The sequence below is a fragment of the Prionailurus bengalensis genome, chromosome E2 (assembly GCF_016509475.1).
Source record: "Prionailurus bengalensis isolate Pbe53 chromosome E2, Fcat_Pben_1.1_paternal_pri, whole genome shotgun sequence".
NCBI classification, from domain to species: domain Eukaryota; kingdom Metazoa; phylum Chordata; class Mammalia; order Carnivora; family Felidae; genus Prionailurus; species Prionailurus bengalensis.
Window position 1 is genome coordinate 35,307,003 of NC_057352.1, and position 23,136 is coordinate 35,330,138.

Genomic DNA, 23,136 nt, shown 5'->3' on the forward strand with positions numbered 1-23,136 from the left:
CTCCCTGCGCCTCCTCCCGGGACTGAGCGGGGACCCCGGCCCGGGCGGGCGCGGGGCGAGCAGAGTCCCCGGGCGGGAGGCGCGCGCTCCGGGCAGCACCCGGCCCCGGGCATGGACAGAGGGAGCTGGGCGCGCAGGGGGCGCCGCGGGACCGGGCGGCCGGAGCGCTGAGCCAGACAAAGGCTCAGGAGTTGCGCTTGCTTTCGGGAGCCGGGCCCCGGGCGCCGAGGCAGCGGGACCCCGCGGCGGGCGGCCCCGGCCAGCCACCTCCCCCGCGGGCCGGCTCCGCGCGCCCGGACCTGCCCTGCCAGCCTCTCCTCGGGCGTGGGAATTTGCCGAGGGGACCTAAGCGGCTCCGGCGGGGACCCGGACCAAGAGGTCTGCCGCGCGCCCGCCGGGCGGGGAGCCAGGGAGCGTCGCAAGTTTCCGAGCCGCGTGCGGGGCCCCGGCGCCGGCCCCGGGCGAGCCCTGCGTGCAGCGCTCCCGGCCGGGCTGGGCGCGGAGAGCATGGGCAGCGACCGGAGCGCGCCCGGACGGCCGGGCTGGGCGGGCAGTCTCCTTGGCGGCCGGGAGGCGGCGGCGCGGCCGCGACTGCTGCCGCTGCTCCTGGTGCTTCTGGGCTGCCTGGGCCGCGGCGCAGCGGCGGAGGACGCAGAAGTCAATGCCGAGGTAAGGACCCCCGCCCGGCCCCTCTGCGGCGGGCTGGGAGGGAGGGAGCCACGCCCGCAGCCTGGGGAGAAGGGTGGAGGGCGCGCAGACGAGCCCCCGTCCGGGAGATGGGGGGCGGGGAAGAATGGGGCCCGGCAAACTGCCTCTCCCCAGCTCGCCCTCTGCGGCGCACCTCATCCCAAATCCTGGAGGGCGTAGGGCTCGTGCCCACTCTCTACCCCTACCCCGGACACTGATCCGCCCCAGCCCGCGTCCCAGGAGTCGCTTCTGCTGCCCCCAGCCCTCGCTCTCCTCCTCTCCTCTCTCCGGGCTGCCGATTCCTCGAGAGCCTGGCGGGCGCGCTGTGACGTCCTCTGCGAGTGGGGAGGGGGCTGCCCTGGGGGGACCACGGGCGGAGCAGGCAGCGCTCCCGCCTCGGTAGCCCTTGGTCTGGGTGACAGCGAGCCGTGCGCGCAGCGGGCCCGGAGGGGGCGAAGGGGTGAGAACCTCCGAGACAGCAGTCTCCGGTTGCGGGGGCGCTTTGGCGACTTACTTGGGCTCTTAACGCGGAAACCGCTCCATGACCAGGTGGGTCCAAGAGAGACCCTGTCTCCCCTGGGGCTTCCTCCCACTAGTGCCCCTACGTCGGAGAGGGCAGACTCCGCACGTGTTTTTACCAGGAGCCCGCCTGATAAAACCGTCTCCGGATCGGTCCGGCAGGTGACCAGGCGGCCTCCTGGCGTAGAGCGAGGTCCAACCTGCATCCCCCCGCAATACCCCACGCGGGCTCTGTGGGTCGCCCAGCGCCGTCCTCCTGAGCATGGACAGTGAGGGCACCAGCTCCGTTGCCCCAGCAAAAGCGGGGTCTGTTCTGTCCCGACTTATAAGACCCACTCCCAGTCCGGGACTAGGAGAGGGTAGATAGGACAGGAATGAGACGGTAGGAGAGACCCGCCTCTGTGCTGGCTCCGGTAGGCTGGGGCCTCGGTGCCCTTGGGCCGGCCTGGAGCCTCGCAGCCGGAGCTGCTGCGTGCCTTCTATTTGCAGCCCGGCCCGGTGCTCCCTCCCAGCCTCCCGGCGGCTTCCCCACCTCCCCCCCGGCAGCCTGGGAGATTTTTCCGATGGAAGCCTGCCCTTCCCCGCCCTACTTTAATAAAAGCATGGAGGAAGGGCAGGGAATTCCTCCCGGCTCAAGTTACACCTCCAGCCAGTTCCCCACCTGCTCTGCCCTCCCTCCCTGGCCTGGCCTGGCCAAGCCGCAGGGAGCCAGGCCTTTGGTGGGAGGTGGAGTGGGAGCCCAGACCTGGCTGGTCCAGCTGCCCCTCATTCTACACAGGCGGGCAGGCAGGGGCTTATATGCAGCTTCTGCTGGTGGGGACCCCCATCCAGGTACTGGGTGGAGAGTGCTTATTGGACCCACCTACTACTCTGTGGAGCTGAGGACCAGAGGATTGCAAGTCATAGACCCACCCTTGAGGAGTTTACAGTCTATTTAAGAATGGCATCTCTGCAGGGCACCTGGGTGGCTCAGTTCATTAAACTTCTGACTTTGGCTCAGGTCATGATCTGAAGGTTCCTGAGTTTGAGCCCTGTGTAGGGCTCTATGCTGACAGCTCAGAGCCTGGAGCCTGCTTTGGATTCTGTGTCTCCCACTCTCTGCCCCTCCCCTGCTCGCATTCTCCTTCTCTCTCAAATAAATAAAACATTTTTAAAAATTAAAAGAATGGCTTCTCTGCACAGGAAGCAGTTATGGATCAAGCTGGAATTTGGTGGCCATGTCTGTGAATTGGCATCCTGGTTGGCCAGGAGCTGGGGCGCTGGGACCTGTGGTTTGAAGGGCCTTTCTTTGCTTCTACTCCTCCATCACACCCTCCTGTCCCAGCTGAGGGAGTTCCCATATCCCAGGACCTGCACTGTCAGGCCTGAGTGCCCACAGACCATGGCCCTAAGCCTGTGGTGGCACTGGCTAGAGATTTGTGACTGGCCTGCAGCCCCTCTCCTGGGGGGAAAACCTTGGGTCAGGTCATTGCTGGAAGAGACTCTGGAGAGTGGAAGGACCCTCGATGTTGGAAGCCAAAGTAGACGGAGGGCTGGAGACAGGTGGGCTATCCCAACAACTAGAGGTGGCTTTGGGGTACAAGGTTGTTCTTTGGAGTCTGTGAAGTCTGTCCAGATCTGGGCCCAAAAAGTCAAATGACTTAAGCAATCAGCCCATTTGCCAGGAAGCCGTGGGAGAACTGTCCCCAGGCCCATGCTATCAGAACACCAGCATGGGGGAGACTCCTGGGCCTGGCCCACACCCTGCGTACAGAGAGCCTCCTTCCCTTGAAGAAGGGCTCTTGGTCCTCACCCCAAGACCCTCATAGCTCCAGACTTCAGGTCGGGTCATGGCTGGACCTTTCTTTGAGCAGCCTGGCAACTGAGTCAAGGCCAGCCTCTCTCCCCTCCCCTCCCCTCCCTCTCCCAGGACAGAAACCACAGGAGTTTCACCAGACTAAGGAATCAGGGAGCCTGGCATGTGCTAGGAGCTGGCGGCCACCTGCCACCTGCCAGGCCTCAGCCTGGAGAAGGCTGTCTTTCTTGGGGAAGCCACCACTGATTTACTCTGCCCTGTCCCACTCACTCCCTTGGATGTCAAGTCCCAGGCTCCAGCCCAGAATGGCCGTATAGACCCAGGCCCTGCATAGACCCTGCTGCGCTCCTGGACTCCCTCCCCGAGAGTCTAGCCCCCACCTATGGATCTCAGTCCCACCGTTTCTGGCTGTGGCACCTAGCCTGCTTAAGTGCCTTTGGTTTTCACCAGAGAATCTCTGGTTCCCCCCATCCCCCGACTGCTTCCTTTTAGGCACAACTTCAGGCTCTCAGCCCCGCCCCATGGGAGTGACTCAGCTGCCAGAGTTCACAGGTGTGCTGCCACTGCCACTAAAACCTGGACACACCCAGGTAAACAGAGGTGGACTCCCGAAGATTTTCCTTGCCCCTGAGTGGGGGCTGAGCAGATGAGCAAAAGGAGGGGTGCAGGTCACCTTGAATTCTGATTTTGACCTTCAGGTCTGACTGGCAAGCCAAAGCCCCAGGCTCCTTGTGTTCCAATCTCTGCCCGCACTTCCATGCTGGCCCCTGGGGGCCCTGCTGGTGCTGTCTTTTTAGTACCCTCTCTTAAATGTGGAACAGAAACTGCAGAGGGTCTCTGTGCTCACCCTCACGGAAGGGGGTTCGTGTGAGGGCCTTGTCATCGGGAACCTGCAGAAGCTGAATCTTTTCTCCTCCCTCCCATCTCTGCTTTTCAGTCTCTTCTCCGGCTACTAACAGACCACTCCTCTCCCATACTCTGTTCCAAAACCCAGAGAGAACTGGGCTGATTGGTGCAGCCAGGGACCTGGCATCCAATTGGGCCATGCCCTTCACCTCCAGCCCTTTTGTCAGGTCCCCCGTGTTTGGGCCGCCCCAGGGTCCAGTCAGTCAGCTGCCTCCAAGCAGAGAACAGCCTGGCATGTGCTTGTCTGAGCAGTGTATCTGCCTGGCCTGGCCTCTCTGAGCCCTGGACAAGAAGGCCTTCCTTTGCCCCACCCCAAGGAGCAGAAGAAACAGCATAGAAACACAGCCAGATCCCCCAAAGAATTGCAGCCCTCACGGCCTATACTCTCTGATGCCAACTCAGGATGGCTACACTGCCAGGCATGGAAAAGCCCCTCCCTTCCAAGCTTTTGGTTCTGGCCCCTTTTGTTCCTGGACCACACGTTCCCTGCCATCATCACCTCTGCCCAGCTGGGGTTTTGACTTCTGCCCGAGGCCAGCTGTAGTGGCTGCTGTGGGTCACCACTGATTACAGTTGGTGCTCTAGACTGAACGTTTGCATACTTTCCACCACCACCACCCCCTCCCCCCCATTCATTATGTTGAAACCCGACTCCTAAGGTGATGGTATTAGGAGGTGGGACTCTGGTGATTAGGTCATGAGGATGGGGCCCTCATGAGTGAGATTGCTGCCCAGGAAAGTTCCTTTGCCCCTTCTGCCATGTGAGGACACAGCAAGCCGTCGGCAGTCTGCAACCCAGAAGGGAGCCCTCACCAGAACCCATGGGGGCTGCCCCCCTGATCTTAGACTGCCAGCCTCCAGGACTGTGCGAGATAAATGTTGTAGGCTTTCCAGTTTATGGTATTTTTGTTACAGCAGTCTGGATAGACTAAGACGTTTGGCATCTTCCGTATCCTCTCAAGATTTATGTGACTCGCATAGCTGGCCACGGAGGCGGGGGCCAAGCTCCATGGCCAGCTTATGCTTTTGGACATGGAGATGTGTTTTCTGAGTCAGCAGAAGCAGAGAGGGGTCAGGGGCTCTCTGCTTGGGTCCTCTCCACTACAAAGGGTCCTGGGAGGACTCCACAGGTGAACGTAGGGCCCTGGGGTCCTGAAGGTGGCATCATGAACACTTATCTAAGCCTGCAGCACACCATACATACCTTCTAGCTGGATGAGCCTCCCTGAGTCAGGGTGCAAATGAGGCCGGCCGCTCCTCAGAAGGACTCTGGTTCCGGGGATGCCTGGAGACCAGTGGCTGTGGGCTGGGCCCTTTGGGGGAGGCAGCACAGATTTTGCACCTCCAGGCAAGAACAGCATAGGTATGCAAGCTGGGCTTGGATCAGAGAGACAGAAAAGGATGCCTTTTACCGGATCCCATTTCCTTTGTGGGAACAGCAAGAAATGAGCAAAAGACCCAACCCAATCTCTGATATCTGGACAGACAGACGAGGACCTGGGTAGCAGCCATTAGCCAGCCTTCAAAGATGTTTCTCATCCTACTGCCATCTCATGCTCCAGCTTCCAGAGCCTGGAAACCAGGGTGTGGGTCAGCTTTCCAAGGCTGGCTCTTAGCCCCGAGAACTACCTTGTCCTCCCAGGAGTGACTGCCACCATGAGCAGTGAGAGCCCAGCTTCACGTTGAGCATTTATGAGCATGGCACTGGGCACAAAAGAAGCACTTGCAAAGTGGTAGCCAAACACAGCAACGATGAGAAACAAGTGGCATTTGCTGTTGTGCGAGTCACAAAACCTCTCTGAGCCTCAGTTTGTCTACAGAATGAGAATATTAATAGCATCTACTGGATGGAGTTCCTGGGGAGATTCGGTGCATTTGTGTGTAAAATGCTGAACACTGTGCCCACTGGTTCTCACATGAGGCCCGGTGAGGATCAGGTGTTATTTTTGAGCACCTTCAACCTACTTGGGTACATCCTAGACACGGCCTATGAGTGTTCTGTAAGCATTTTCACATTTAATCCTGCTGTTACTCTGCAAATATGGGACTATCATTACCCCACTGTATAGAAGAGGAAACTGAGACTAGGGGGTAAGAGAAGTTGCCCCAGATTCCCCAGCCAGGGGGTGGCAGAGCTGGGCTTTGAACCTAGTTGGTCTGACTTGGAGCTGAGCTCCCAGCCCGCATGCTGGGTTAAAGGCTGCAAGGTGCCATGCCATGGGGAGCCCGCTGGACTGGAGCCAGGTGGGAAGGAGAGAGTGGAGATGGGGCCACACATGCCTTTACCCCTCCCCACCCCCGCCAATCCAGCCACCCAGGCTTTACCCCATGAACAGCCCTATCTACATGGACAACATCTACAGGAGAGTTTCCAGGTGAGGCCCTAAGAACTGGCTCACAGCCAGCCCCGAAACCACTAGTAAACAGGGCTTTTTCACCCCGCCCACTGGCCAAAGGACCATCTGGTTTTTCCTCCAGGTTAAGGATTGCAGGAGCAGGCTGGGAAGGAGCAGGGTGAGGGAGCACAGGAACTCAGGTGGCCACCTCCTTCCTGCTTGCCTCGCTGGACAATCCCCCAGCCCTCCTACTCTCCCAGCCACCCAGAGCCCCTTCCCCAACTGCAACTTTCACATAGTGGTGGAGGGGGTCAGCTTGAGCCCCAAATAAGCAAGTATGTTCTTCTGGAACTGCTTAGGTATGAATCGTGCTACCTTGAAGGGTAAAGGACACACCAAGGACAGGGGGGCTGGCGGAGTGCCCCCTCTCTTCACCGGCCTTGGGTCTGCGTCATCTGTGCTGTCATCCCTGTGTGGCAGTGGGGAGTGATAATATCGACCCCATTTTGCAAAGAAGGAGCAGAACGGGAGCTTAGAGAAGCTTAATAAGCCCCCCTCCATCACTCAAAGGCCTGTTATGTGGACAAGCAGTCAGGACCAAGAAACAGGTGTCACTGGGAGGCAGATTTCTGCTCAGCCTGAGGAGGAGCTTTCCAACAGTCACTGATGCCCAAAGACAGAATGGGCTACCTCAGTGGCGGTGGGCACCCCATCTCTGCTGGGGTGCAGGCTGGATGAGTCATGGGCCCAGCTATAGTCCTTAGAGGCTTCAGGGAGGTAGCTGGACTTGATGGCCTGAGGTCTCCTCCAGCCTAAGGCTGGATGAGTCTCGGGTTTGTTTGGGTCACCTTGCCGGTGAATGGGTTCCCAGCCCGGATCCCCTAGAGGGGGGGCCCGATGGGCCCAGGGTGCACGCTCTGCGTCTGCAGGGTCTGTGGCTCCCCAGGACCACAAATCTCTTTCAGCGCCGGCTCCGTGCCCAAGACTGGGAGTGCAGAGCCAAGCGAGGCCTTGGCCTGCTCCCAAGAGCCCACAGCCTGGGATACAGGGTAAGGGAGACGGGCACGATGAGGACCTCACACCGTGGAAGGTCTGGGTCTGTCCTTGGCAGCCCTGACAAGACGCCTTTTGTGCCTGGCTGGCGACCCTGCCAGGGTCAGCCTGGACTACAGAGAGCTGTGGCTGACAGAAACGGAGCGGAGCCCAGCGGAGACTGGCTTTTATCGCACAGAGGCCGATAAGGCTGAGTGGGAGGGGCCCCAGCCGTCTGAGCCCGGGAGGTGGCTGTGGGGGCAGCAGAGCAGGGGAGCTCACCCCGCCCCTACGGCGGCTTAATGCACAGTATTGATCCTCGGCTCCTTCACAGACGTACCCTCCCTGCAGGCCTGGCTTGGCATTGTCTCAGCAATCCTGGTGGGCAGCCCTGCTGACATGGCCCAGCGCCCAGCCCCAGCCAGAGATGTGGGGTGTGGGGAGGATTAGATGCCCTCCCCCAGTGCTATCCTGGGCACCGCTCCTCGGCCGAGAGGAGCTGGTGCTACTTCACAGGCAGTGGGCCAGTTGCACTGCTTATGGACTCCAGTTCTAGCCAGGCCAGCTGTGTGACCCTGGGTGGGCCACTCACCGTCTCCAAACCTCACTGTCTGTATAATGGGATGGGGGACTTGTGAGCTTTGAATGGGCTGATAAGAGCAGGCTGCCTGGCCCACAGCAGGGTCTCGACCTTCTGCTACTGTGTTTACGGCCTCACCTGGGAGTCAGGGGCCCAAGAATCTCCCCCTTCCGACTCCTGACGGCCCCACGTTTCCGCACCTGGGGCTAGACATGCACCTGAAGCATCTATACGTACTCATGGGGTGGGGTCTGCAGCTTAAGAAAGAAATGGCTGTGAAAGAACTGGAGTGGGTGGGGTCTCTCTGTGTGGACCCTAGAGCTCTCTTCAGAACCTTCCCGGCCTCCCACTGGACAGCGGCTCTCATGGAGGAGTTCCCCCTACTTTGCCGCTCCCTGACCCATCTGAGCCTCGGTTTCCCCACCTGAGAAACAAAGTTTCACCTGCTTGGCTAACCCCACCTGTGAGAATCTAGGTAACAAGGAAAGAAAGGCGGCAACTTGTGTAAAGGACAGTCTTTACGGTCGCCAGTCGGGGCGGCAGGGGCTTGAACACAGCCTCTCCCCAGCTTTGAGACTGGGAGGCCAGTCACGACCCTGGGAATTGCTACCCACTTTTGGCCCGTGGCAGCAGAGCCTGTCAGCAAGCTGGGACTTCAAGGCACAAGCAGCCCCTGCCACCCACCTGTGCACCCCTGCCCCATGCCCCCCTTCCCTCTGCATCTGCATCTTCCCCTCCTGGACTTGTCACACTGAGTCCAGCAGTAGGAGTAGGGTGGAGAGAAACATCTTCCCAGACGCAGGGGAGAGGAGAAGCCCACAGCCCTACGGGGGGTGTAGACTGATTGGCACTTGGCAATCAGCCCCGAACACAAGTTTGCCAGAGTCAGGCAGCCTCCGTCAGCTTCTTTGCCTTGTCATCTGGGGCTCAGCTGCTCTGGGCCCAGGCCGCGTATCTGCTCACCCTCCCTTACAGGCCGCTGGTTCTCAGCCTGGCTTCTCATCCTGGCAGGGGCCGAGGGCATTGAGGGTTCAAGGCTTGGCCCATATTGAAATGGGAGCTCTTAGCTTCCCTAAGACCCAGAGGATGCTTGTCTGTGCGGAGGAGGGTCCGCAGGCACCCATGGGACCTTCCCATCACCCCCTGAGCTGCCTCCAGGATTGAAGGGCCCCTCAGCCCCATCGGCTGTGCTGGGCCCTGGAGCTGTTCACTGCAGACAGGCCCAGCTCCCCTCCCGTTCCCTCCCCAGGGCCCCAGCCTGAGCCTCCCCTGCCTGCCCTCCCTCTGTCACTCTGCAGACACTGCTAATCAGCCCCTTGGTGGCCTGTGATTGCGCTCCAGTGAGATATTTTTACCTTATGCAAATAGGTGATGTAGAGGCGACCTCATCTGTCAGTGGGCAGCTCCACCTCTCCCCCCACCTCCTCTGGCTGCTGGAGCTGGGCTAGAGGCCTGGCCTTGCCTTCCAGGTCTCCCCATGCCTCTTCAGGGAAACTGTCCATTACGGGTGGGGACCTCCCGCCCTGCCCCTCACACACACAGCTTCAGGAAAGGCTTCCCGTGCTTGGGAAGAACAGGGAGGGTGCCCGCGGCACCGCCAGTGTCCGGTGGAGCTGAGGGAAGGAGCCCTGGGCCAGAGGGGTGAGTGAGGAGGGCTGGTGGGGAGGCCATGGGGGAGGCCGCTGCTGTGCCCTCACCTGAGGCTGCCCGGCACTTAGGCCCCCTTGGAGCCTGGACCCTCCAGCTCTGTTGGTGGAGGCAAAGGGCTGCGGCTCCACGGACAACCAGACCGGCCTCTGTCATTAATATTACATTTACTGAGCACTTCCCCAACCCGGCACATTGCCAGGCAGTAGTGTGGACTCCCAGCTTAACCCTCACAGAAACGCAGGAGATGAGGCAGCTCCTAGCACAGCACCCCGCTTTCACTGACCACGGACTGAAGCCCGGGAGGCATGTGGCCACACCTCAGAAGTGGCAGGGCCACAATTTGTCCCCAGATCTGTTCCCAGAGTGGACGGTTGTTTCCCACCTCCATGTCTCTGCCTTATTCTGTGGCAGTTCCCCAGGGCCCGGGAGGCCTGGAAGCTGGGGCCAGGCGTCTGTCTGCCACCCTCGTTGACTCAGCAGCCATCCCCTCCAGCTGTAACCTGGGCACTGCTGAGCTGGCTATGTGGGCAGCCCAGCCGTGCCGGGGTCCGGTGGGGGGCACTGAGGGAGCAAGTGCTTAAGGAGTTGGATGTGACACTGGTGGCAGACAGATAAGGGCGTGGCCCTGGCCAGCTGACACATGGCTGTTGGTCCACAGCAGCCACCATATCGGGCCATCATCCTGCCTTATGGGACTTTGATATGGGGTCTTAACCTTCCAGAGCCTCCCAGAGAGCAGGCCTCAGGTGCCCTCACTCAGGGGAGGGGGAGGCCCCAGAGGCCCCAGAGTGGGCCAGGAAAGGTGTAAAGGACACTTCCGTGTGGCCAAGGCCCACGGAAGTCCCTGGCCTCTGTGCCCACCAGCCTCCCATGGCGGTCACTATGCTCTCATGGCCAAGGTGAATTCTTACCCCAGTTCAGCTTGGCTCATCGGGGATCCCATCCTCCGGCTGCGACTGTGACGGTCCTATCTGCTCACAGGCCTGCAGGTGTGAATCCCTCCCTCTCTGAGTACAGTGGGTCTCCCCAGGGAGCTTGTGAACCCCTGGAGGTCAGCACCCCTCTGCCGTAGTCCTCCACAGCCCCCAGCTGGCATGGTACCTGGCACAGAGAGGGTACTCAGAAAGACTTGGCAGGAGGGGTGTGGTGGGTGAATGGATGGACAGATGGGTAGATGGAGGAGAAGACAAGGCCTGCCCAGCAGACTCTGGAAGGGGACGGGTACCCCCATGGCGTGCCAGCTGCACTTCCCAGGGCTGTCTCTCTCAAATCTCCCGACCCCAATAACCCCATTGTCCCCTGAGAAAACTCAGGCCCAGAAAGAGCAAAGCGTTTGTGGCAAAGCAGGGACTGGACTTCAGGCCTCCTGGCCCACCCTGTTGGCCCCGGGTGGGCTGCCCCAATCCATCTGCTCTGCTTCCAGGAGGCCTAGGATTTGTCAGGGAGTAGCCCAAGGGGCTGGTTTTCCTGCTTGGTGAGGCCTCAAGAGGTTCTGAACCTCTGAAACCCCAGCGGTCTGTCAGGAGTGGTAGGGAGCCCACCCTGGTGTGCCCAGTCCGACAATAAGGACAGCAACTGTGGACTGCCCTCACGGACAAACAGTGGGGGAAGACAAACAATAAATACCTAAGGAAAATATATAATGTGTCATATGGTCACAAGTACAGGGAAGGAGAAGGGATGCAGGGTGTAGTGGATGGCGGTCTTCTTTTAACATTATGTTGTCAGGAAACACCCCTCCAGTAAGGCGAGGTTGAAGCACAGACTGAAGAAAATGGGGGTGTGAGCCATACAGAGCACTTGGGCAGCAGGAACAGCAAGTGCAAAGGCCCTGAGACAGGAGCATGACTGCCTGTGGGGGGTGGGAGGAGTGAGGTCTAAGAGCTGAGGCAGGGGCAGGTAGTGAGGGGCCTGGCAGCTCCTGTAAGAACTGGCTTTGACTCTGAGCTGGGAAGTTTCGGGAGGATTCTGAGCAGAACCAGAAGGTTGACCAGACCTGACTTGTAAAGGCCTTTTGTTCTGGCTCTTGTGTGAGAACAGACCATAGGAGGTGGAAGCAGGCAGAGCAGCACAGAAGCTCATGTGGTCACTTTAGCAGGAGGTGGCGGTGGCTCCGACAGAGCGGTGGCGGAGGTGGTGGGCGGTGGGCGGCTGCAGGCTGTGCATGTTTGGGACTAGCAGTGCCAGACGCGCCGACCGAGTTGTGGCCTGTCCTTTGCAGAACTGGCTGAGGCTCTACGGCTACCTGCCCCAGCCTAGCCGCCACATGTCCACCATGCGCTCTGCCCAGATCCTGGCCTCAGCCCTCGCCGAGATGCAGCGCTTCTATGGGATTCCGGTCACAGGCGTGCTTGACGAAGAAACCAAGGCGTGAGTCCTCCATGGGGCCCTTCCCAGACCCCACTGGCACCTGCCCTCCCAGCTTGCCCTGAAAAGGGGTTGGCAGGTGGAGTTTCCAGGATAGAGTGACGTAGACAAGAGATGGAAAGTGGTTTGATCTTCCACGCTAGTTCGGACTGGTTGGGATTGGCTACCTGAAAACCCGTGTTGAGAAAGCTCCTGAGGTGAATCTGGCTGGGCAGCAAGGAGGATGGGATTAATTAGTGATGTCTGCCACAGGCACAGGAATGGGGAGGACCAGCAGCATGTGCCTTGGATGGGACATCCTCACTAGGCCACAGCTCTGCTCTGAATCTGACAGGGGTGATGGGACCCAAAGCCACATCCCTGGGCATACGTGAGCGTAACGTAGCAAGGACAGAGGGCCTCAGGGGTAACTCTCCCGCTCCTGGGTGATACTGGTGATACTCCACAAAGGTGAGCCTCTGTCGGGCACTCAGTCTTCCAGGCTGAGGTCAGTGTGCCTGTTTTTCTGATGAGGAAATCGAAACGCAGAGAGTCTCCCACTGCCACCACACCCATGCAAAGGGTGGCTGGGGGCCCAAGGCAAAAGGGTGGAAGAAGGGTGGACTGCCTGGAAGAGGCAGAGCCGAAGCAGGAAGGCGTGTGGAGGAGAGGCTCTGGGCTTACCCCTCCGTGCCCATGACCCAGGTGGATGAAGCGACCCCGCTGCGGGGTGCCAGACCAGTTCGGGGTGCGCGTGAAAGCCAATCTGCGGCGACGGCGGAAACGTTATGCCCTCACTGGGAGGAAGTGGAATAACCACCACCTGACCTTCAGGTAGGGACCATGGCTGTCCGTGGTAGCGTCCCTCCTACGGCATTGCCCAGAGACCGCTCTTTCCTCTCCTCTCCCAGGCTGAGGCCTCAGGCTTCCCAGTGGGCTTGTCTGGAAAGCTTCCTTTCCCAGAAGCCCACCCCGGGGTGTCCAACATAGACAAGCTGACCCTGCTCCCATGCTGACAAGATCGGCCGCACACCCTGGCCAGTCTTCCCCCAGTGAAGGTCAGGACCCTTGGAGCTGTTTCCGCTCTATCCTCCTTCCCTCCCCGCTCCCCACCCGCCAGCAGCCCGGGGCTGGCCTCACAGCTCAGTTCCTGTACCAGTACAAACTGGGGGCCTCCACAGTGTAGGGCACGGGGCTTTAGGTATCTGAGGGGTTGGGGGGGGAGGGTGGAAAGGGCTGGAATCCGGGCATCTGTCAGGTGTGCAGGCAGCAAGTCCCCTGCAAAAACCCTGGTTCAGGCACCTTCCTCCTTTCTGCTGAGTCCTTTGGCAAGAAAGCCTCCTGAGCCTTGAGCCATGTGGCAGTCCCTGAGGGCTCCCCTTCTTGTTTTAGTCCCTCCACAGTCCTACCCGCAGCTCTATCTCCTGAGGAAGAGCGGCTCCCGCGGCCACTTAGACCCTAGGCCCCCAGAGTGACTTCATGGCTCCAACAGCTTTTAAGGGAGGAGATCTGTCCAGCACACAGAAGCTTAATCTGATTTATGTGGGTAATAACAGGCCTCATCATGCTTTTATCACGTGCAGACTCCAGACCCATGTTCTACATGAGCTAATTCATTTAATCCTCCCAGGGCCCCCAAGATGAGAGCGCTACTCTCCTTTTCCCCATTTTACAGATGAAGAAACTCAAATTCAGAAACACTTAAGTCACTTGCCCAAGGTCACATAGATTATGTTAGAGCCCGGCCTTGAACTTAGGACAGCCTGACCCTGCAATCATCAGAGCCATTTGGCCTGTGTTTCCTAAACTTCAGCCATTTGTATCAAACTGTCTAGTTCTTTCTCTTAGTTCCATAGCACTTTTATTAGTGGTTTTCTTATTTAAGCTAACTGAATACAATGCAACCTTATTTAGCCATATCCTAATGAACTCCTGGGTTTGACATGTTAGTTGTCTTTTTCAAATTCACATCAGAATAAACTAGTAGTTGATATTGATGGGCACCGTGCACGAACCAGCTCAGATCTTACACATGCTCCTTGTGACCATGTGTCTTCGCCCCCACCCAGTGGGTGCTAGCAGTGGACAGCAGACCCAGTAGGCCCTGGGTTCACTCCCCGGTCTCCCTGCCCACTGCAGCATCCAGAACTACACAGAGAAGCTGGGATGGTACCACTCACTGGAGGCAGTGCGAAGGGCCTTCCGTGTGTGGGAGCAGGCCACGCCCCTGGTCTTCCAGGAGGTGCCCTATGAAGACATCCGGCTGCGGAGGCAGAAGGAGGCTGACATCATGGTACTCTTTGCCTCTGGCTTCCACGGCGACAGCTCACCATTTGATGGCACAGGGGGCTTTCTGGCCCACGCCTATTTCCCTGGCCCTGGTCTGGGCGGGGATACCCATTTCGATGCAGATGAGCCCTGGACCTTCTCCAGCACCGACCTGCATGGTGAGAACACCTGGCCGGGGCAGGGGAGGGGAGGCAGAGCCGGAGCTGGGCATTGCCCTCTGACCCAGTTGAGCAGAGACAGGGTTGGGAGGGGAGAGCTTCATCCAGTGCAGTTTTCCAGAGCACTGACCCTCAGTATCTCAGTCTGTTGTCCCATGACCTCCAAGGGGTGGTAGGGAAAGGGAGGGATCATTTTACCCACCTCTCAGATGGGGAAGTTTGAGGCCTAGCAGTCAGAGCAGCTCAGCCTCTTCTGAGAATGGCAGAAGGGCCAGCTCTCTGATGGCCTCAGCCCTCAGGGCCTGGGCCAGAGCAAAGCTGACTGTGCCACCCCCCACCCCCACCCCGGCCGATCCCCACTGCAGGGAACAGCCTCTTCCTGGTGGCAGTGCATGAGCTGGGCCACGCGCTGGGGCTGGAGCATTCCAGCAACCCCAGTGCCATCATGGCGCCATTCTACCAGTGGATGGACACCGACACCTTCCAGCTGCCCGAGGACGACCTCCGGGGCATCCAGCAGCTCTACGGTGAGCGGGCAGCGTGGGCACGGCCAGTGGGCTCTGCACGCCAGCTCTCAACTCCCAGCCCTACCAGGCATAGGCGCCACTGCTCTCCCTGTTGTGTCGATGAGGAAACAGGCCCAGAGAGGATTAGTGACTTGTCCACATCACTCAGGGAGTGAGTGATGGTGCTGGAAGTCACACGCAGGACTGGCCAACCCTAGGGCCCTCATGGTGGCTCCAGACTGGGGTCTCCGAGGCCCCTCACAGACCACTCCTCTCCTCCTCAGTGTCATTGATACTCTTATTAGACAGAAGATGCCCTGGTCCCAGATCTCGTTCCTCCTACTCTCGCTCCCAACCCAAGCCTGTCCCAAGCTCGCCAGCGAGTGTTGTTGGCTTATCACTTCCCGGTGGCTTTGAGGCAGGTGGCACCCCCCTCAGCCCAGGCCCCACCTGAGAAGGCCTCCAGTGGTAAGGGCTCCTGAGGACTGATTCTGTGGGCCCGGCTTGCACTCAGCACCACCCCGAGCCCCTTGTTAGGGCTGGCGGTACCTGCCTTGCTGGGCACGTGACAGATACTTCCTCACTCTGTCCCCGGCAACCTGGTAAGAAGATGGGCCCCTGGCAGAGGTCACAGAACCATGTTCTTTCCTCTGCATGTGTCCACCAAAGCAGGCTGGTGTCCTGAGGGGAATGTCCCCAAGGGGAAGTGGAGGAAAGGGCAGCCTCAGGGGCACAGTGATCCACGTCCAGTGTGGGGAGGTGAAGGAGAGGGCTGTATGGAGGACAGAGGCCTCCTGAGGGTGATGGCATGTGTGGGGGAGGGGTCGGCTGTGGACAGACAGGGGGGCGCGCCACCTGGGTAGACCCCACCGCCGAAGCACATGTCTCTCCGGGCTGGGTGCCCCAGGGTCCCCTGGTTCTGAGTAGGGGCTACCTTCTGACTTCCCACTCACCCCACCCCACTTTGCAGGCACCCCGGATGGTCAGCCACAGCCCACCCGGCCTCTCCCCACTGTGACTCCCCGGCGACCGGGCCGGCCAGACCATCGGCCTCCCAGACCCCCTCAGCCACCACCCCCAGGAGGGAAGCCGGAGCGGCCCCCAAAGCCAGGCCCCCCAGCCCAGCCCCGAGCCACGGAACGGCCTGACCAGTATGGCCCTAACATCTGCGACGGGGACTTTGACACAGTAGCCATGCTGCGTGGGGAGATGTTCGTGTTCAAGGTCTGGCCCCTGCCCGTGTCTCCCCTGATCCCTTGGCCCGGTCTCAGAGCAGGAGAGCAGCCCCCACATCCCACCCCTGCATCCTTGCCCCACCTGACTGCCCGAGCACACCCACCCCTCCCTCACTGAGCAGCCCCTGGGGAGCCCTCAGACCCTAGACCAAGAAGAAACCAGCCTGAAGGACACGGGACTTGCTCAGGGTCACACAGGGAGTGCAGGGGTCCACACCCCGCCCAGGGCTCACTTATGGGTGCTGCCCTGGCTTTCCAAGCCACCCCTCCGGATCTTCCTGACCTAGGAAAGGGCAGCCGGATGAGGGGCCTCTCCCGGTATGAGGGAGCGAGCTTGCCCTGCCCACTCACACCCACGCCCTCCCCAGGGCCGCTGGTTCTGGCGGGTCCGGCACAACCGCGTCCTGGACAACTATCCCATGCCCATTGGGCACTTCTGGCGTGGTCTGCCCAGTGACATCAGTGCTGCCTATGAGCGCCAAGATGGACGCTTTGTCTTTTTTAAAGGTAAGCTGGGGTAGGTGGGAGGGCAGGGTGGCCTCCCTTCCCTGACCTCTGGCCTGGCCTCTGACCCAGCAGGCCTGAAGGAGGGGGAGAGTGAAGGGCTACATGGCATGTCCACAGTGTGGGGAGCCGAGTCAAGGCAGGGGTGGGGCAGGAGGAGACAGAAACCTGGGGACAGGGGGACCTGGGCCCCTGGGGGCCAGCGGCTGCTCTGACTGGAGGCGAGCATCCATCTGCAGCACAGGGGCTCCGCATGTGACTCCTCCTTCCTTGTGTCTTGTGCCTCCTGCAGCCCCCCCTCATAAGACAAGAGTCCCCCCGTCCCCTCCTTCCCGGGCAGGATTTCTGTGGTCTGTCTGCAGGGACAGTGGAGCTCCCTGCCACCGGCCCTCCCTGTGCGGCCTGCCTCTCTGGGGAGGGCCTCAAGGGCAGCACCCCCAGTGGATCAGCTGTGTCCCCAGCCCAGCTGGCCTGAGCCCACGCTTAAAGCCCCTGGGCCCAGAGTCCAGGCAGGGCTCCCCCTCTTTCCTCCCTCTGTACAAGAACTGTGTATGGGGGGGGGGGCGCGGACGTTCACATGGGAGTGCAGGCCATTTATAGTGTGACCATGTGCTGTGGGTACAGGTGTGAGTGAGTGACTTGTACGTGTGTAAATGAGTATGTCACAGGTGCCCGTGAGTGCTGAGTGTGTGTGATGTGCAAGTGAGTTGTCTTGTGTGTGTGTAGGGGTCAGTGCCTACACTGTCCTGTGTACAAGGGCGTGGGGGGGGGGGGTAAGTGCGGCAGCGGATGTGTGTGGATGTGTAAGCCCAGGACAGCATTCCCCATGTCCCCTCCCTCCCACGCCCCTCTGCCCCAGGCCTGTCCTCACCCACCCGCCCCTCCTCCTGCAGGTGACCGCTACTGGCTCTTCCGAGAAGCCAACCTAGAGCCCGGCTACCCGCAACCACTGACCAGCTACGGCCTGGGCATCCCCTATGACCGCATCGACACGGCCATCTGGTGGGAACCCACAGGTCACACCTTCTTCTTCCAAGAGGACAGGTGAGCACTGCCTTCCTCAAAGGCAGAAGGCCCGAGCCGAATGCCCCTACCCAGAGAACCACAGCTGGTGCTTCTGCTCACAGGTACTGGCGCTTTAATGAGGATACACAGCGTGGAGACCCCGGCTACCCTAAGCCCATCAGCGTGTGGCAGGGGATCCCTACCTCCCCCAAAGGGGCCTTCCTGAGCAACGATGCAGGTACTGGGCCAACCCCCTGCAGCCCGCCCAGCACTCACCATTCCCTCCTCCACACACAGGGTTCACCCAGCCTTTTGATGGCAGGTGTGAGGGACACAGCCATGGCAGGCCCTGGGCCGGGGGCTTCCAGAGCATGACTGTCCTGGTCCCTCCTGCACTGTCTCCATCCCCTCTTTACAGACAGTCACACTAAACCAGAGAGCTTGAGTAAAGGGCCCCAAACCCCACAGCAAGAAAGTTGCGGGGAACCAAGAGTCCAACCCAGGTCTGCCTGTGTCCAGAGCAGGAACTCAGAACTACCCTGTTCCCTCCAGGGCAACCCACAGGGAGCCTGAAGCCTGAGGGGGGTTAGCTTGGCTCAAAGCAATGGCGGGCAAGAGTCCTACCAAGGTGCCCGCTTACCTGCCTGGAAAGGAAGCTTGACCTCTGTCATTAAACTAAGCACCAGGGAGCCGTGGCTTTTATTTCTCCAGCAGGGTCTCTGGCAAACTTACGAAAAACCATTAGTCTTGGTTCTCAGGTTCCAGGTTCTTAGGCTCAGGGGAGACCCCACTGACTTTGCCAGTGCTTAGGCAGGTCACGTGGCATCTGTGTGTGACGGCATCACCATGCAACTACTCTGATCTCATTGTGATCAGCAGAGTATAGACTCACTCATAGTTCAGACTTGGCCCTTCGTGGGGCTGATGGGACATGGGCAGAGCACCCAAAGCCACAGAGCCCATCCAAGGCAATGTTAGGCTCTGCTCCAGGTCTGCTGCAGGCTGGCCGTGTGCAAGGCTGGCCTTGAGCAAGACATTGACCTCTCTGGTGTGGGGTGAGCCAGTCCTGGGACAAGGTAGCAGGGCCCCCTGACCGTAGCCCTTATGCGGCAGGCTGCAAAACCCTTCTGCGTGCTGCCCCAGCCAGGAAGCACAGGCAGCACCGTCAGGTCCTTTCCCCAAACCCTGCCCCTCTCCGAGCCAGCTCTGGCTCCCATAAGTTGAGAGGGGCCAGATCTGAAAATGCTCAGGCAAGCAAGTGAGAAGGTGGGTGTTTTATTTTAAGTTTTTATTCTGAGAGAGACAGAGTGTGCAAGCAGGGCAGAGGGGGCGAGGGGCAGGGGGGACAGGATCCCAAGGAGGCTCTGTGCTGACAGCAGAGAACCCGATGCGGGGCTCGAACTCACCAACCTTGAGATCATGACCTGAGTGGAAGTCAGACACTTAACTGACTGAGCCACCCAGGCGCCCCCAGGGTGGGTGTTTTCAAGCTGGGTCTCCTTCAGCATGTCCTGGTCTTCTTTGAGGGTCACCGACCGGCGGCTGGGGCACGGCCTGACACCACTCATCCCCGCTTGCCCCTGCAGCCTACACGTACTTCTACAAGGGCACCAAGTACTGGAAGTTTGACAACGAGCGCCTGCGAATGGAGCCGGGCTACCCCAAATCCATCCTGCGGGACTTCATGGGCTGCCAAGAGCACGTGGACACAGGACCCCGATGGCCCGATGTGGCCCGTCCGCCCTTCAACCCCGATGGGGGTGCAGAGCCCGGGGCGGGCGGTGACAGCGAAGAGGGCGATGAGGGCCGCGAGGCCGGCGCGGGTGGCGGAGAGGGGGACTTCGGGGAGGGGACAGGTGAGGACGGGGGCAGCCGAGTGGTGGTGCAGATGGAGGAGGTCACGCGGACAGTGAACATGGTGATGGTGCTGGTGCCACCGCTGCTGCTGCTCCTCTGCATCCTGGGCCTCACCTACGCGCTGGTGCAGATGCAGCGCAAGGGCGCCCCGCGCATGCTCCTCTACTGCAAGCGCTCGCTGCAGGAGTGGGTCTGACCCCGCCCCGCGCCCGGCCCTCGCGCTCCTCACGGTGCTAACGGGGCCGGGGCTGGCGGTGCCCGTGGTTTTGAGACGGCTCCTGGGGGCACCCAGCAAGGGCCTTCCATGGCTCCCTCAGCCCCTGGGTGGGGGCCCCTCCAGGCCCCTCCAACATCCCTGCCAGCCCTGCCCCATTGTTTATTTATGCCCAGGGTTTTCTTTTCTTTTCTTTTCTTTTTTTTTTTTTTTGCACACTAATTGAGTATTTGTTTCTACTTTCCCAACTAGGAGCAGCAGTCCATCAGGGCAGGGGTTAGAGTTTTCTAAATGTAGTTCTGCTCTGGACAGGGGGTTACCTCCCCGACCCCACCCCTTCCCACCCCGTACCGCCTCTGGCTCGGGCACAGCCAGAGGACCAGAGGGTCAGAAGGCCCAATTGGAAAGTAGCTGAAGGGTTTTGGAGGGGCCCTCCTCAACCTGAGCGAGCTCTGGAGACTGGGAGGACCTGACTAGTCTCCACCCACCTGAATCTCTGACTTAGGAAGAGCTTACTCCCCGGGGGCAGGCCAGGCCACAGGGGACAGACGGAAGGGTGAGGTAGCCTACTGGTCATGAGTCATGTTGAGTTTTGGTTGCTTCCCAGCCCACCTCCCTCAACCCCAGTAACTGAGGCTTCTCGTGTCTTAAGACGCCCACCCCACCCCCGACCAGCAAGGGGCCCACAGCCCCAGCTCCCACATACCGCTTGAGCCCACACCTCCTGGCCTGCCTTACCAAGGACCAAAGGGGGTCTGCCACGGCCCCTCCACCCAGGAGCCTCGCCCCCCCCCCCCCAGGCTGGGCTTCTAGCCCCCGTCCACTCCTCTCTGAGCTATGACCCACTTGGGCTCCTTCCTTGGGCCTCTTCCCACCCACCCTCATCCACACCACTGTCCTCAGGGGTCTCAGAACCCCACCGGTCTCAGGCGCCAGCTGCCAAGGTCCCAGTGGCCCCAGGGAGACAGGGGGCTGATGGGTGCCCACAGCCCACCATGCACCAGGCTTGGGGTTTCCTCCCCTCCACTCCCTGTCCCCCAGGGCACTGGGGGGGGGGGGGGGGACACTGTGGAGAGGGGCCAGCAGCTCATCCCCTCATGCAGACTGGGATGTGGCTGTGGAGCCCCCAGAGGAGCCCATTGTGGCCTCGGAGACTCCCCTTCTCCTTGGCTCAGCCCTAAGGGCAGAGACACTTCCTCCTTCTTTTCCTTCCCAAAGTAAGCAGGCGGCAAGGCTGCTGTGGAAATGGTACTGTACAGCCGGCTCCGTCCCCTCTGCTTCCCCTCAGCCCAGGGCGAGTGCGCCTGCCACCCAGATCCCCGAGGCCCCTGGAGGGAGGGGTTCTCATGGGCTGACCTGGATCACAGGTCCAGCGGCTTGCTCCCCCCTCCATCCTCAGAACCGGAGAGAGAGCCAGCCAAGGGATGGGGGGTGGAGGTCAGTGTCCACCCTCATACATTTCTTTCTGTAAATAATCTGCACTGATTAAATTGTACAGCCGGCAAGTGTGGCCTCCTTTGTGAGAGGCCCAGGGCTGGACCGTACAGCTGGAGGGGCTGCGGGTGACAGGAGTGAGTCCAGGCTGGGATTAGGGAACTTGCCCTCATGCTGAAGGGACCTTGTTCCCAGGTCTATGGTGGCTCCTTCCCAGTGGCCCTAGGAGGGACAGCGCTCAGAGGAAGGGGTGGTTGCCTTGCATAGACCCGAGAAAGGTGAGGCAGGGGACCGGGATTGGCCCTGCCGGGGTGGGAAAGAGAAGGAGTACAGCATTTACTTGACATTCGTTCATGGTGAGAAAGGGCACCCCAGCTTCCCACAGGCTCTGGCTGTCCAGGAGGGGTGGGAAAACCAGGCCAGGCCACCCAGTCCTTCCACCCATCCAGACTGGGTTCTGGGCCGCCTGAAGACTCAGCTCGGAGGCAAGAGATGGGACGCGGTGCCATTTTGCACTTGAAAAGCTCCCCTCATCACCTGCTCTGCTCAGAGGGTGAGGGGGCACCCGAGATCTGCCCCTGTCATAGTAGAAGAAGCAGAAAAATCTCACGCTGGGCAGGCTGCAGACAATGCCCAGGACAGCAGGAGACTGAGTGTCACTGCCCCTCGGGTCTGGGCGTGGCTGGCAAGCCTTGCACCCAAGTCCATCCTCTGGGCCAAGCTATGAGGTACTGGCCTGCACCCCCAGAAATGCAATCGTCAGCTCTAGTGGGGTTCCACCCCGACCAGGGAGCGGGCCCGGCCTCCACGACAGCGGGACAGGGTCTTTCAACCTGCTGCAGGCCCCACCCTCCCCTCAGCTGCCCACCTCTTCCCCAGCCCCCTTGATCCCACCCTTTCCTCCCTTTGTGTTGAAAACTGGCTGAGGAGAGTAGGAAATTCTGGCCCTCAGAAGCCCCAAAGGCCTCTCAGGCTCAGCTAGGAAATGGCCTGTGAGCTCCCCCACCACAGGGGCCTTGGCAGTCAGCATGGAGGGCCAAGGCAGAAGCCATCTCGTCAGCTTTTCTGTGGCAGAAGCCACAGGGCCCCACCCAGGTCTGCCCGAAGCCTGCAGCCTTAGGGTCACCCAGAAGCCCAGAGGTCACCAGGCAGGTGGAGGGCGGTGTGGAGGCACAGGGGCAAAAAAGGAGAGGATGTGAGACCTCTCACCGAGCTCTTCCTCAGGGCGCAGGCCAGGGAAGACTTGGCAGACGAGGCCTCAGCTCCTCAGGAAATTGCCTGAGGAGACTTGCACCCCTGAGCTCTCTGGTAAAATCTCAGAGAAACTCAATGGCTGAAGGAACAGCTCATCTGGGGAGCCCCGTTTATTGTCCCGCGGGCTGAGGAGTGTGAAGGTCTCCGAGGTGACTTCAGAGAGACCAGAGGTGCAATTTGACACCCCTCCCCCACCAGGATTAACAGGAATGTGCATCTTTACATTGGCTTTGTTTAATGTGGCTCTACCTAAACTCACCATGGGCCCCACGGTCCCCGTTTTGCTAATTCCCAAGTAAGATAATTACGATGTAACAGATACACAAAAAGAAGCAAAATATAAGCCACCCAATTCCCCAGGCCAGTGTTGACAGTGTGGCATGTTCCTTCCAGGCTTCTTGCCTCTGCATTTGCACAGCTTGGAGTTTGAGAGTCTCCAAACATCCTGGGCTTCAGCCTGAGGCTGAGGGTGCTTACACCTCAATGGAGGGGGTGACATGACCTGCCGGGGGTCGCTGGGAGAGTGAAAGGAGGATGAATGGCTGGACAGGGCTGGTGATGGTGCCCGGCACTCGGCAACTGCTCAGTGTGCAATCGCGACCCCGGTGGCCGTGCATACTCCTCCACTTACAGTTTACTCATGAGAAAAGCAGGGCTCAGAGAAGTTGAGTGACTTGGCTAAAGTCACACAGCTAGGAAATGGCCATGCTGGGAGAAGAACCCAGACAGATTGTCTTGCACAGCAGCTCAGGCCCAGCTCACCCTGGTGCTGCTGGAGAACAGAGATAAGGATGAGGAGGCCTCTGCCCACCCTGGCCTCCCCTCCCCA

The 23,136-nt window shown here is 60.0% G+C and overlaps 1 protein-coding gene across 1 annotated transcript; it reads left to right on the forward strand.

Annotated features, from left to right (window-relative positions):
* The first annotated feature begins 12 nt into the window (after window positions 1-12).
* MMP15 (matrix metallopeptidase 15) lies at window positions 13-21,124 on the forward strand. The gene is made up of 10 exons (XM_043599315.1): window positions 13-669; window positions 11,727-11,875; window positions 12,557-12,685; window positions 13,991-14,298; window positions 14,664-14,825; window positions 15,775-16,028; window positions 16,408-16,546; window positions 17,437-17,587; window positions 17,671-17,786; window positions 19,135-21,124. Exons 1-10 carry the CDS (start codon window positions 508-510, stop codon window positions 19,599-19,601), a joined length of 2,037 nt encoding a protein of 678 aa, XP_043455250.1. The 5' UTR covers window positions 13-507; the 3' UTR covers window positions 19,602-21,124.
* The last annotated feature ends 2,012 nt before the right edge of the window (window positions 21,125-23,136 follow it).